At 50.3% G+C, this 12626-nt stretch overlaps 1 protein-coding gene across 1 annotated transcript in view; it reads left to right on the top strand.

Moving 5' to 3' along the window:
* The window catches only part of ADGRA3 (adhesion G protein-coupled receptor A3), a 120988-nt gene extending 109439 nt beyond the window's left edge, over window positions 1–11549 (top strand). Inside the window, exons 17-19 of the mRNA XM_077881032.1 lie at window positions 6798–6943; window positions 9734–9829; window positions 9983–11549. Of these exons, the coding sequence (XP_077737158.1) occupies window positions 6798–6943; window positions 9734–9829; window positions 9983–11210 (1470 nt within the window). The 3' untranslated portion in view covers window positions 11211–11549. The remainder of the gene's footprint in view (window positions 1–6797; window positions 6944–9733; window positions 9830–9982) is intronic.
* The last annotated feature ends 1077 nt before the right edge of the window (window positions 11550–12626 follow it).

Raw genomic sequence — 12626 nt, forward strand, 5'->3', positions numbered from 1 at the left:
TGAGGGACAGAGGGAGAGGCGGGCTCTCCACTGAGTCAGGAGCCCAATGCAGGGCTGGATCCCAGGACCCTGGAATCATGACCTGAGCCGAAGGCAGACGCTTCACCGACGGAACCACCCTGGTGCCCCGGGATGGGGATTTCTTTTTTTTTTTTTTTTTTTAATTTATGGGATAGGGATTTCTTAAATGGAACACTAAAAGGCATTGACTAGAAGAGAGATAATTTTAACTAAATTAAAAATAAGAGCTTTTGTTAATTAAGGTTCCTTAATGAAAGTAGAAAGACAAGCAAATTGGAAGATGCTCTTCTTAATACATGTCATTGGAAGGGCAGTGGAATAAAAAAAATCAATTAAGAACTATAATCAATGAGAATGACACAAACAACCCAGGAGAAACAGTGGTGAGCATGGACAGGCTTCTCCTAGAAGCGTAGTGTCCACAGAGTCCGTGCGCATGGGAAGAGGTGCTCAGCGTGGTTGGCGGTCATGGAGATTGAAATGACGACAGTGGGGTTCCACTCATGCCTTTGCTGTCAGCAGAAATCAGTCCTGACCAACATGTGGATGCACGTGGTTACACACCGTGGGTGGGAATGTAAGCGGATGATTCTGGGCAGCTCTGCAGCCTGAGGTCAAACGTGCCTAGACCCTGGGACCCAGCAGCCCCACTCCTGACTCCGAGGGTGCGCTCGCCCGTGCACATGAATATTCAGAGCAGCACTGCGCATGACAGAAAAAATCCTGGAGGCAACCCAAATGCCTGTCGGTGACAGAGTGAATGAATAAACTGTGATATTATGCAACAGTCAAAACTAATGAATTACAACAATGTGTAACAATATGAGTAAGTCTGAGGAATATATGTGAAAAAATTAAGTCCCATAAATTACGCCCAACCTGCTGTCCTTTTTTTTTTTAATAAAGCAAGAAGTAACTAAAATGAAACTGTTCGCTTTTAATGAAAATAATGCAGATCCAGTAAAACTGTAGAAGGAAGACAGAGGGATGATAAACATACGATAAAGAGGGATGATTGCCTTGGGTGAAGGGGACTAAATTGTTTGATACAGGTTTTGGTCAAGGTCTTACCTTCTGTCTTGCTGAGAGATTCTCAGGCACTTAGGAATAATGACTGATTAAATAAAATCAGAGTGTGCTTGGTCTAGTCACCAGAATGTGTCCTAAACCTAAGGTTGGCAATCCAGTATTGTAGTGCTGACATCCAGCTCATACTGCAGGTGGGCGCAATCGTGGAGAGGATTAAGGCACTCAGGAGACCTGGTATACAGTAAGTGCTCAATAGATACTAGCTACTACTACTCCTACTGTCACTATTGACAAAATTACCTCTCAGCTGTGCAGAATATTTCTGTTGCAGGCCGTTGGTATACACTGGGAAGCAGACTGGATTGGAGCCTGTGAGAGGTCAGGTAATGGGTCTGGAGTCCACTGCCTCTACGCACAGAAGATGGTCGTGTTCTCTGAGTTCCTCCCCACCCCGCCCCCCATTTTGATCCCTACTCATCTTGTTTGTAGGTCTCAGTTTACTGTTAACCGTTGGGGAGATGCTGTCCCTCCCCTCCCTTCATTACCTTGTGGTGCTTGCGACATCTCCACGATGCCTACCACACTTTGCTGTTGACTGGTGTTTCCGTATTTGCCGTCTCTGGACCCGACGCTCCGCAGGGGCAGGAGTCCCATTGATCTGATTGCCCCGTGTTTATCCAAGGATCAGCATTGGGACTTGACCCAGAGTAGGTGATACTAGATCCCTAACAAATATTTATTGGGTGAATGAACAAAAAGGGCCCCCGATTCACAAATAGTGGGAATCACTGGACCCTGGCGCCATTTTGAGCAGAGGCTATGAGGAGAGTGCACAGTGGCGGTGGTGGGAGTCTCAGTTTTGTGTAAAAGGATTCCTTGTTTTCACGGAGCAGACACATTTATTTCCTTAGGAAATGAATAGAAAGAGGCCGTTGTGAAGAGGCCTGCCTTTCACCGTCCTGAATGATACACGTTTTCTAGAAAGAAAAGGAGAGGAATTTGTGCAGCGTTCAGGGCCTCTACGTTGAATGTCCGTGACTTAAAGATTTTTTTTTTTTTTTAAAGGAAAGGCAAGTCTTGACATGTTTTCACACGGCATTAGCTTCTGTTTTTACAATGTTCTCCCGTTCCTCTATGAAAGACAACATTCTCGCCGTTTCTGACTCAGACATGACCGGCTTCACTGTGCCGTTGTGGTAGTTCGGTTGGGAGCCTGCCGACGGGGGTTGGTGGAAGCGGCAGGACCAGCCTGGCGTTCCAGACACTGGCAGGTGGGTTCTAACCCTGTGTCTGCCGGGATGCCTGGTTCAGATGTAGGAAAGACGTGAGGGTTCAAAGCGGACAGAGAGGATTCCAGAGAGAATCCTGGAGACGTCTTCGGTGCAAGGAGGTGGTTTTATTAAAGCACGGGACAGGCCCGGGGGCAGGAAGAGCTGTCCTGAGGTCATGAGGAGGGGCCCATGATATACATTCAGGGAGGAGCTTAGGAATAGCCAAAGCCTCTAAGGAATTTCGGAAGCAAGGTTTCCAGGACCTTGAGAGGACTAGCTCTTGTGGGACGGGAGGGGAAGGTCATTTATTGCAGTCTAGTAAAACCTTAGCCTGAGATCCTGTAGATGTGTATTCATGGGTCGTACGCTTGGGGGATGATGGCCAACACGTATCTTGAAAGTAGAGATAAAGCAGGTTTCCAGGGGAATTTTTATATGTTAAAGCAGACTTCAGGCTCCTGGGGGTCGGCCTAAGAGTGCCCATTGCCCTCAGCAACGTAGGACCATGCAGGCGGTTGAGCCCCTGGTGGAAGGTCCCTCTGCCTGTTTCAAGGACTTGTCAGTGGGCTGTAGGCAGTAAGGAAATGCAATAATTTTTTCTTCTGCCTTTGTTTCCACCTCAGTATGACTAGTCACTTAACCTAGCAGGGCCTTAACGTGTCTTCCGTAACGCGATGGGTTGGGCTCGTTAACCTCTAAGTGATCATTAAGGTTCTTCTGCCCCTCAGTCACCTGTTAGAATCCTAAGGTTCCAACAGGGAAGCCTAACGTGTGCGTACCTTACGTGTAGTTTCCTGTGTGCGCATCATCGGGGTATTTTATGTCCGTATTTCCCTTGCGGAGCTCATAGTCTCTGTGGACGGTGAGAACGGGTTCCACTAGGGTTTCCACCCCGTTCTGCGTCCTAGGTCAGTCCCACGTTCTACAGGCTTGGGCTCTCTTTTGCAGAAGGAGTTGAAGGAGAGCTAAGAAGCCAAGTGCCAGAGTGGCCGGGGCTGTGGACTCCGGGTTGGAAGGGTCCTGGGTTTTGGGTCATGATGTGCTGCCAAATGATTGTGTCATCATTCATTTTCTAGTCCTTGGTTTCCTTAGCTATGCGGCGAAAAGATTTGGCTGGATCTTGTTGAAGTCACCTTGTTGGCCTACCACTCCATGATTTACTTTATTAACTACGGCGCCGGCTAACCTTCCCTGGTGTCCTTTCGTGTCTCTCACCCAGAGTTCTTGTGCCGTGGCACGTGAAATGCATTGGGGAGATTTAATCAGCGAATATTAAGGCATTTTGCTTGCCAACTCCTGCGATGTGTTATCTTCACTTTCGTATTAACCCTAGAAGGCACTTCTTCCTCCTGTATTTTATCAGTACAGAAATTGAGTCTTAGGGAATTGATGCAACTTGCCCGCAGATCGCCAGGGCTCTTGGGTGGCAGAGGTGTGGTTCAGATGCCAGTCTCCCTGACTCAGGCGTCCCTCAGCGCCCCCTCGCCCCCCATCACTGTGCCTCACGATTTAGTGAAGACCAGCATGGCATAATGGAAGGGGCATGGGTCTTGGAAACCAGCAGACGTGGGTTGGAGACGCAGGCCTGCCACTGAGCCCGTGACCTCTAGTGGACGATTTCATGTCTTTCAGATGCCCTCTCCCTGTCTGTAGCTCAAAGTTAATAATACCCTTCACCGAATGGTGACATTAGGAGGATAAAATGGAAACACATACAAGTTGTCTTAATAGGTTTTGGGGGCACGCAGCGGACATTCAGTAGTGGGAGCTGTTTTTATTTCCTGTGCATTCATACATGATTATATGAATATTAAACGTCTTTTTCCCCCCCCACACTCACTATATATGCTGTACTCTCTTAGGGTTACTGGTGGTTAAAAATCAATATAATGTCCAGTCTCTAGTTTGTGAGAGCTTATGGTTTGGTAACCTATAGAGTGCAAATTCTTGAGGATAGTTATTTTTATATCCATTTTACAGCTTGGAAATTGATCTCTTGAGGTCAAGTGACTGTCTTAAGTCATCACCTGTTGCATTTAGTTAATCGTTTACAGGCTCCATGAATTATACTTAGTCCCAAACTTTACGGCCTTTCCACGTGTATTTCCCATTTATGTGAAAGAAATGCGACAATGAGGTTGCATTTCACGTGTCTGATGGAGAATCCAGGAGGAAGCATCCCATTCCAAGAGAAATACCCTCCCTGCCAGTTCTCTCTTCCCCCTTTTATTAAATCTGGTTCTCGTGGATTACCTGGGGATTTGCTTACATGATGGTTACGAGGTGACATCAGACTCCTAAAATTCTGCTCTTCTTTGTTTGAAGGCTTTAGTATCTTTCAAGCATCAGCACTCTGGAAATTTTGAAGTGCCGTAAGAAACGCTTCAAAATCTAAAGGTTGAGCTTTGCCTCTTAGATCTAAAACAACAAAATGCTCCATCTTGCACCTCCTGTGTTGAAAATGTTTTCACTCCTATTTTTTAAACTTATTTACTCTACAGCTCTGTCTCGTTCTTCTGACCCCGGCCTCTGAGAGATCTCCGCCAGTGGTGAAGCCTACCATTTTGAGTCAATACTAGTGATTTATCTCCAACGTTTCAGTGTCGATGGACCAAATTCATTTACACTATTTTTACTTACAGTATTTGGTGTGACTCCAGATTGCTTAAGGTTTCTTTTATGCTTTTTTGTTCCACTTTTCTCTGTAAATTGTGCTTTTATCATACAGACAGTAAAACGAATGGAAACCAAGGAGCCACTTTTTTCCTTATGTAGAAAATAACTGAATTTTCTAGGCTGGCCAAGCCGGATCCACCCTGCCAGCACTTCCCGAGTCAGTGTAAGATTCACCCTGGACAGGGATTGTCCTCTCTTTTGTCTTGCAAAATAAGACTTGGCTTTCCACTTGCCAGATTTCGGCTGCACGCTGATTCTCATTAAAATGAACTCTGGGCAGCGATCTAAATGCCTTTGACCTAGGTTTGATAATGTCAGTCAGTTTGATTTTCTTGAGATTGGGGAGCCGTCCTTTTAGAATGAAAAAATTTGTCTTGAAGATTTTCACTAATAGGATTTTACCTGTGGTAATTATATAAAGCGAAATGATCAAAAAGATAGGAAGTAATTAGTCAGATAAGAAAGCTGAATTATGTCCTTGATGCTCCAATGACACAGACACTTAGTTTTATTAAAATGGATTTAAACCTTCCCTAGGCCCTTACGTATCTCCAACTAGAATTTTATCTCCAGATAGAGTTGGTTCACACCACGTGGTAAACATGCGCCCACCACTCCTCTGGGGAAGGAACTTAAGTAATGTGACCATTCCATACACTGCAATTTTCCACTATTTTTGGGGGTACCTGTTGTGTCTCCAATCTTGTGCCCTTACAGTCCCTACAGAAACCCTAGGGATGGTGATTGATAACCTTCCCTCTATTCCAATGAGGAAAATTAATTTAGAGAGGTAACATTATTCACTTAAAAGCACCCTCCTAATAAGTAATGATAAAAACATAGATAGTATTTTTCTTGATTGTTTATGTGCCAGACAACATGCTGAATCTCTAGGTAGACTGTCCTGGTTAGCCCCACCCACGGCACCTCCATCTCTCTCTCTTTGCAAACGAGGAAACCAGTGCTTGCGGGGTTATGTGCCTTTGCTGAGGTATCACGGCAGATACCGGTGGATCCTGCTTTTAAAACCAGGTAAAGGGCAGCCCCGGTGGCTTAGCAGTTTAGCGCCGCCTTTGGCCCAGGGCGTGATCCTGGAGACCCGGGATCGGGTCCCGCATCGGGCTCCCTGCATGGAGCCTGCTTCTCCCTCTGCCTATGTCTCTGCCTCTCTGTGTGTGTGTGTGTCTCATGAACCAATCAATCAATCAGTCTTTAAAACCAAGTAAAGGTTAGGTTTTACACCTCCCCCTCTTACCCACCAATGTATTATATCACTGACCTACCGTTACCATGTATAAAGGCTCTGAATTAGAACAACTCAGGTCGGTCACACTAATGCTTACTCTCTGTGTGCAGTGACTTCCCCCTGAACCCTTGCCCTCTACCTTCCTCCTCAAACATGGGCCTCAGAAAATGAACTCCAGTGTATGTGACATTGCGTCTGCGAGAAACACGCCTGTGGTTTAATGTCGTCAAAGAGTGCATTGATTCCAAAAGGGAATTACTGTGTATGAAGGGCTCCGTCTTGGGTGTAAAGCATCTGTGGTCTGTGGGCCTCCTAGATCCAAGCATTGCTTTGTCTGTTAGAGCACATCATCGTCTCTTGTACGTCTGTTAGAATGCTTTGTTTCATTAGCGGCCAAAGGAATCGATCTTCAGAATATCTCTTTATGCTGTTTTGGAAAAAATTACTTACCAGTTATTTTTGGTAAACCTTGGAGACAGTTAACTACTGGCGAGGGTTTTTTTTTTTTTTTTTTTTCCCTTTTTAGTTTATATATTCTTCACTCTTCTTTCTAGGTTGGTATAATTCTTCATTATTCCACTCTTGCTACCGTATTGTGGGTGGGAGTGACAGCTCGAAATATCTATAAACAAGTCACTAAAAAGGCTAAACGATGCCAGGATCCTGATGAACTGCCACCCCCGCCAAGACCGATGCTCAGGTACCTGTTATCTCTGTTTACTGTGTTACGCTAAATGTTCATTAAACTGTTCCATTGAAGCTTTTTTAAACAGAAGCATGCTGAGTAGGTTTCAGAGAATATAGGGTGGACTTGTCAGCTGGGCTTCCTGGGTTTTTTTTTTTTTTTTTTTAAAGATTTTATTTATTTATTCATGAGAGAGACACACACACAGAGAGAGAGAGAGGCAGAGACACAGGCAGAGGGAGAAGCAGGCTCCATGCAGGGAGCCCGATGTGGGACTCAATCCCGGGTCTCCAGGATCATGCCCTGGGCTACAGGCGGCGCTAAACCGCTGCGCCACAGGGGCTGCCCGGCTTCCTGGGTTTGAGTACCGGCTGCGCGGCCTTCCAGCTGGGAGCCTGCGTGAAGTGTTGCCTCTCCAGGCCTCCCCCCGCCCACCCTCATCTATAAAGTGGGAGTAAGTGAGCGTCTGCAGGTGGGACGGGCCATCTAACAGGCTCTAAGACAATGTTAGCTGTTTGTATTTCCTTGGGACCATGTCAGAGATTTTTAATCTCCTTAAATATGTTTCAATTGAATCATTCTCTGCGAAAGACCACGCAGTGTTGGGAGTTACACCCTTCTTCTCAATTATAATAAAAAATAATGGGTTTTCATGGTGGAGGAGTAAAAGTTGACCAGTGGTGACTGAGCGTATTGGAGGCGGGCTGTGCACCAGGCCCTGGGCCGGGCACTGAAGCTGTCCTGCCTTTGAGGAGTTTCCAGTCGGCCCGAGGAGACCATGAAGGACCAACTGCAGGCGGTACAAGAGCTGTGGTGGGGATACGTTCTTTTGAAAGTACAAACAGAGGTGCCGTTAATTTGGCGGGATGGCGGGTGTCAGGAAGTACCGACCATTAGTGATGAACCCTCGTTCGTGATGAGGGCAGAGGGGACGGGTGACCCCGTGGATCCAGGATGATGTGGGGTGCTGAGGGAACCTGGAGAAATGCACTTTGGCCGGAACCTACAGCATATGGTGGAAAGTGACGAATTCAGGGTGACGGCTCTGCGACAGGCGTCTGGGAGCCATGGTAAAATGGGGGCAGCCGCTGACGTCCACTGTGACCTAAGGGAATGGCCCGACTAGGTAACCTTATAGGACAGGCTTCCATTAACACGGAGTAGGAATTGGAGAGCCTGGGGGTTAGGGGTTCAGCTGAGGTCGTCCGGGTGGTCCCCAGGAGTCCTGAAGCCAGAACCTTTGGAAACCTGGTGCTGGGCAGGGAGGGCGTGCTGGGCGTTTTGCAGACAGCGGGGAGACGTGCTCACGTGTGGTCAGTGAAGCAGTGACGACGAGCCAGCTGCCCCGGGAGGTCTCTTAAAAGCATGATCCTGGGGCCATGTTCACATTCCATAGATGGGCCGTAGCACGTAAAGGGGAGAATTGAAAGAACACGGAGAACATGGAAGGGCCAGGGGGCGAGTGGTCCCGTGGACCCTGACGGGCAGCAGGAGCGCTCGGCCACGGAGCCACATTACAGGATGCGATGGACTCTTAGGTCACTGGCGTGAAAAGAACTGAGAGACGGGGGTTGAAGAGATTTAGGGACCCCAACACCCTTCCTGTTAGGTTCTGAGAGAGGAAAAAAAAAGCACCAAGTACAAGGCGTGAAGTCCTGAGTATGCCTGTGTCCAGCCAGCTCAGGATCCGGGCGCAGGTGCGGAGGAAGGGTCGTGCCGGCAGCCAGGCGGGCCGGCCAGGCCCAGCGGCCCCGCTTCCTCTCATCACAGAGCTCGCAGAGCTCCCAGAGCTCCGGCCACGAAGTCTCTGTTTGTAGGAAACCCCCCCCCGCCCCCACTGCCACCCTGTCTCCCTCCGTTCTTAGGGCACCGTCATTTCCCCTGCTGTCCCCAGTGGGTCCCCGGGCCGGGGTCCAGAAGGCCTGAGCGCCCGCAGTCGGGGCGTCCCAGAAGGCCCAGGCCTAGCCACGCTCGTGCACAGTTCCCGCCGTCGCATGTTTTGTCTGGCCTGTGGCACAGTGGGACCCTAAGGGCCGGATGGGATCCAAGGAAGCCAGTTGGTTCCTTGGGAAAGGAGGAGCGTAGGCCCGGGATCGCAGCCTGCAGTGGCCCGGCCTGCCCACAGGGTGGCAGGAGCCGACCAGCTTTCCTCAAGCCCCGCTGCGCTGCTGCTGCCGCCGGGCAGCTCCTGGAACAGAAAGGCGGCCGAGCGAACACCGAAACGTTTTCAAAAAGTTGCTCTTGATCCCTGGGTGGCTCAGCGGTTTGGCGCCTGCCTTTGGCCCAGGGCGTGATCTTGGAGACCCGGGATCGAATCCCACGTCGGGCTCTCGGTGCATGGAGCCTGCTTCTCCCTCTGCCTATGTCTCTGCCTCTCTCTCTCTCTCTCTGTGACTATCATAAATAAATAAAAATTAAAAAAAAAAAAAAGTTGCTCTTGGGGATCCCGGGTGGCTCAGCAGTGTAGCGCCCGCCCTCAGCCCAGGGCCTGATCCTGGACTCCCAGGAATCCCGGGAATCCCGGGATCGAGTCCCACGTCAGGCTGCCTGCAGGGAGCCTGCTTCCCCTCTGCCTGTGTCTCTGCCTCTGTGTGTCTCATAAATAAATAAGTAAAATCTTTAAAAAAAAATTTTTTTAAAGTTACTCTTAACAGAGCTGCCCCCAAAAGTGACTCTCTGGGTTGTTCTTGGAGTAGGAAATAATAGCCAGTCCTCAAGGAGTGACGCCGGTGGGGCGGGGACGCTGGGAGGGGTGTCCTGGATGCCTGGGTGCTGAGCTGATCTCTGCCTTGTGCCCCCGTCCAGGTTCTACCTGATTGGCGGCGGCATCCCGGTCATAGTGTGCGGCATCACGGCGGCGGCCAACGTCAGGAATTACGGCAGCCGGCTGAGCGCGCCCTAGTGAGTGTCCCGTGCTCTCTGCAGCCCTGTCCCCGGTCCCCGGGTCCCCCACCCCATGCTGGCCCTTGGTGCTTTGCCGCCCGGGCCTCCCGCGGTTCCTGGAGCAGGGGATGGCGCGCAGCCCCTCAACCGCTGTGCCCTCTGCTCTTCTAGTTGCTGGATGGCCTGGGAACCCTCCCTGGGAGCCTTCTACGGGCCCGCCGGCTTCATCACCTTCGTCAACTGCATGTACTTCCTGAGCATATTCATCCAGTTGAGGAGGCACCCCGAGCGCAGGTACGAGCTCAAGGAGCCCGCGGAGGAGCAGCAGCGGCTGGCGGCCGGCGAGAGCGGCGAGGGCAGCCGCCCGGAGGCGCTGGGCCTGCCGCTGGCCCCCACGGCGGCCTTGGAGAACGAGCACACCTTCCGCGCGCAGCTGCTGGGCGCCAGCCTCACCCTGCTGTCCTACGTGGCCCTGTGGATGTTCGGGGCCCTGGCCGTTTCCTCCGATTACCCCCTGGACCTGGTCTTCAGCTGCTTCTTCGGGGCCGCGTGCCTGAGCTTCGGCGCCTTCGTCGTGGTCCACCACTGTGTCAACAGGGAGGACGTGAGGCTGGCGTGGATCGCGACCTGCTGCCCCGGCCGGGGCGCCTACTCCGTGCAGGTGGACGTGCAGCCCCCCAACCCCGGGGGCCCGAACGGAGAGGCCCCCAAGTGTGCCCACAGCAGCGCGGAGTCCTCGTGCACCAACAAGAGCACGTCGAGCTTCAAAAACTCCTCCCAGGGCTGCAAGCTGACCAACCTGCAGGCCGCCGCGGCCCAGTGCCACGCCGCCGCCGCGCCCGTGAGCCCCGCGCCGCCCCTCGAGAACAGTCTGACGGAGCACTCGGTGGACAACGACCTCAAGATGCACGTGGCGCCCTTGGAGGCGCAGTTTCGAACCAACGGGCACCCGAGCCGCCACCACAAGAACAGAAGCAAAGGGCACCGGGCCAGCCGGCTCACGGTCCTGAGGGAGTACGCCTACGACGTGCCCACGAGCGTGGAGGGCAGCGTGCAGAACGGCCCGGCCGCGCGGGGCCGCAGGGCCCACCTGGCCCACCTGGCCCACTTGGCCCACCGCGCCCGGCAGCACGGCGCGGCCCAGCAGGACAGCAGCGACGGCTGCGGCCCGCCGCCCCGGAGCAGCAGAGACTGCGAGAGGCCCTGGCCCGGCAGCAGGAGGGACGCGGGCGGGAAGGCGGGCGCAGGCCAGCTCGACGGCCAGCACAAGTCCTACGGCCTGAACCTGGCCGTCCCCAACGGCCCCGGCCGAGGCCGTGCGCAGGAGGGCCCCGCGCTGCCCCCCGACGGCCCCGGCAGCGTCAGCACCGGCCTGTGGAAACACGAGACGGCCGTGTAGCCGCGGGCCCAGGCCGAGGGGTGCGCCCAAGCTGTGACCCTCACATTCCTTCCCTGCTTGCGGCCGCCGTGGGGATTCGAAGCCTTGGGGTAAACCTCTGAGCTTGGGATTTTACGTTATTTTATACCCTCCGGTTGTTGCTTTTTGATGGATTTCAAACCAAAACATACACACACACACACACACACACACACACACACACAAACCCTCCAAACCGTTGTTTTCCTTGTCAAAGCACCAGCAGGACTTGGAGAAGCTGCAGTGTCGTTTTATGGGAGATCTGTTCTATCAACTTAACACTTCAGGCTTGTATTTAATACAATAAATAGGTGTTTGTCATTGTGTGTCAGTCTTACGTTTTTATACCTTACAATAGGAGCGTGCACTTCTGTTTTAATCGTGTCTGTACAAAGTGAGGGTATCTTAATGAGAATTACACATGAATCAGCTACCAGACTTCCACGTAATTAACTCCACTGATTATGGCCTGTGTAGATCAAAGCACTTCTGGATGGATGTATTTTATAAATACAGTTTTGAAGGCTGTAAGGTTTTTAAAAGATTTATGGAATGTTGTATTGCTTTTTTTTGTTGTTGTTTTTGTTTTGTTTTTTTTAATGGAAATGTCTTCAAAGCTCTTTCTAAATTGCATTACTTTCCCATATCACCTTGGTCCTGTTGATATTGTCTTGTCACTTTTGTGGCTTTTCAGCGATTTATATTTCGGCTTAATTTTCTTATTCTTTTTCTCCCCAGCAGCACGTAAGTTGCTCTTGAATGTAAATGAAGAGCCACCAAATGAGTAAGACTCACACTCACTTGCTCTGAGTTCTTCAGTGTTGGCTCTTCCGTCACCTGCGACTTTGTTCTCAGATAAAGTTCTGCAGGTTCGTGCTGAAGGATTGATCTTTGAATTCCATTCTGAGGGCAACAGCTGCTGTGATCCAGCTGTTCCCACCGGTCGTTGATGCACGAGTCGTTGATTGAGTCGATTGGAATTGAGAAAACAAGTCTAGTTTTACACTGATTTTTGTGGTTTCCACTTCAGAACGATCCCAAAAGAGTCCTCCGGTTTCATCTAGGTGTACATTGGACTATAGCTGCTTCATAGGCTATTTTACTAATTTGTAGCACTTACTAAAAAAAGCTATGTCTGGGGGGATGTTCAATATACATTTGTAGTTGAATCAGTGAGTTTTTTTTTTCCAGTTTTCTAATTAGATAGGTACATTCCTCATTAAATATATGAAGCCAGTTGGTCAGAGATATTTGTCATTTTAATGTCAACCTTAATAGAATATCTAATGTGCCAAGCCTGCTGCACCATCCCAGCTTATGCTAAGCAGAATTATGTGTTAGGGGGAAAAAAATAAACCACATGGTCAAAAAGTTTTTGAAAGAGTACACAACCATTTG

Source organism: Canis aureus, chromosome 2, assembly GCF_053574225.1.
Source record: "Canis aureus isolate CA01 chromosome 2, VMU_Caureus_v.1.0, whole genome shotgun sequence".
In the NCBI taxonomy this organism is placed as follows: Eukaryota; Metazoa; Chordata; class Mammalia; order Carnivora; family Canidae; genus Canis; species Canis aureus.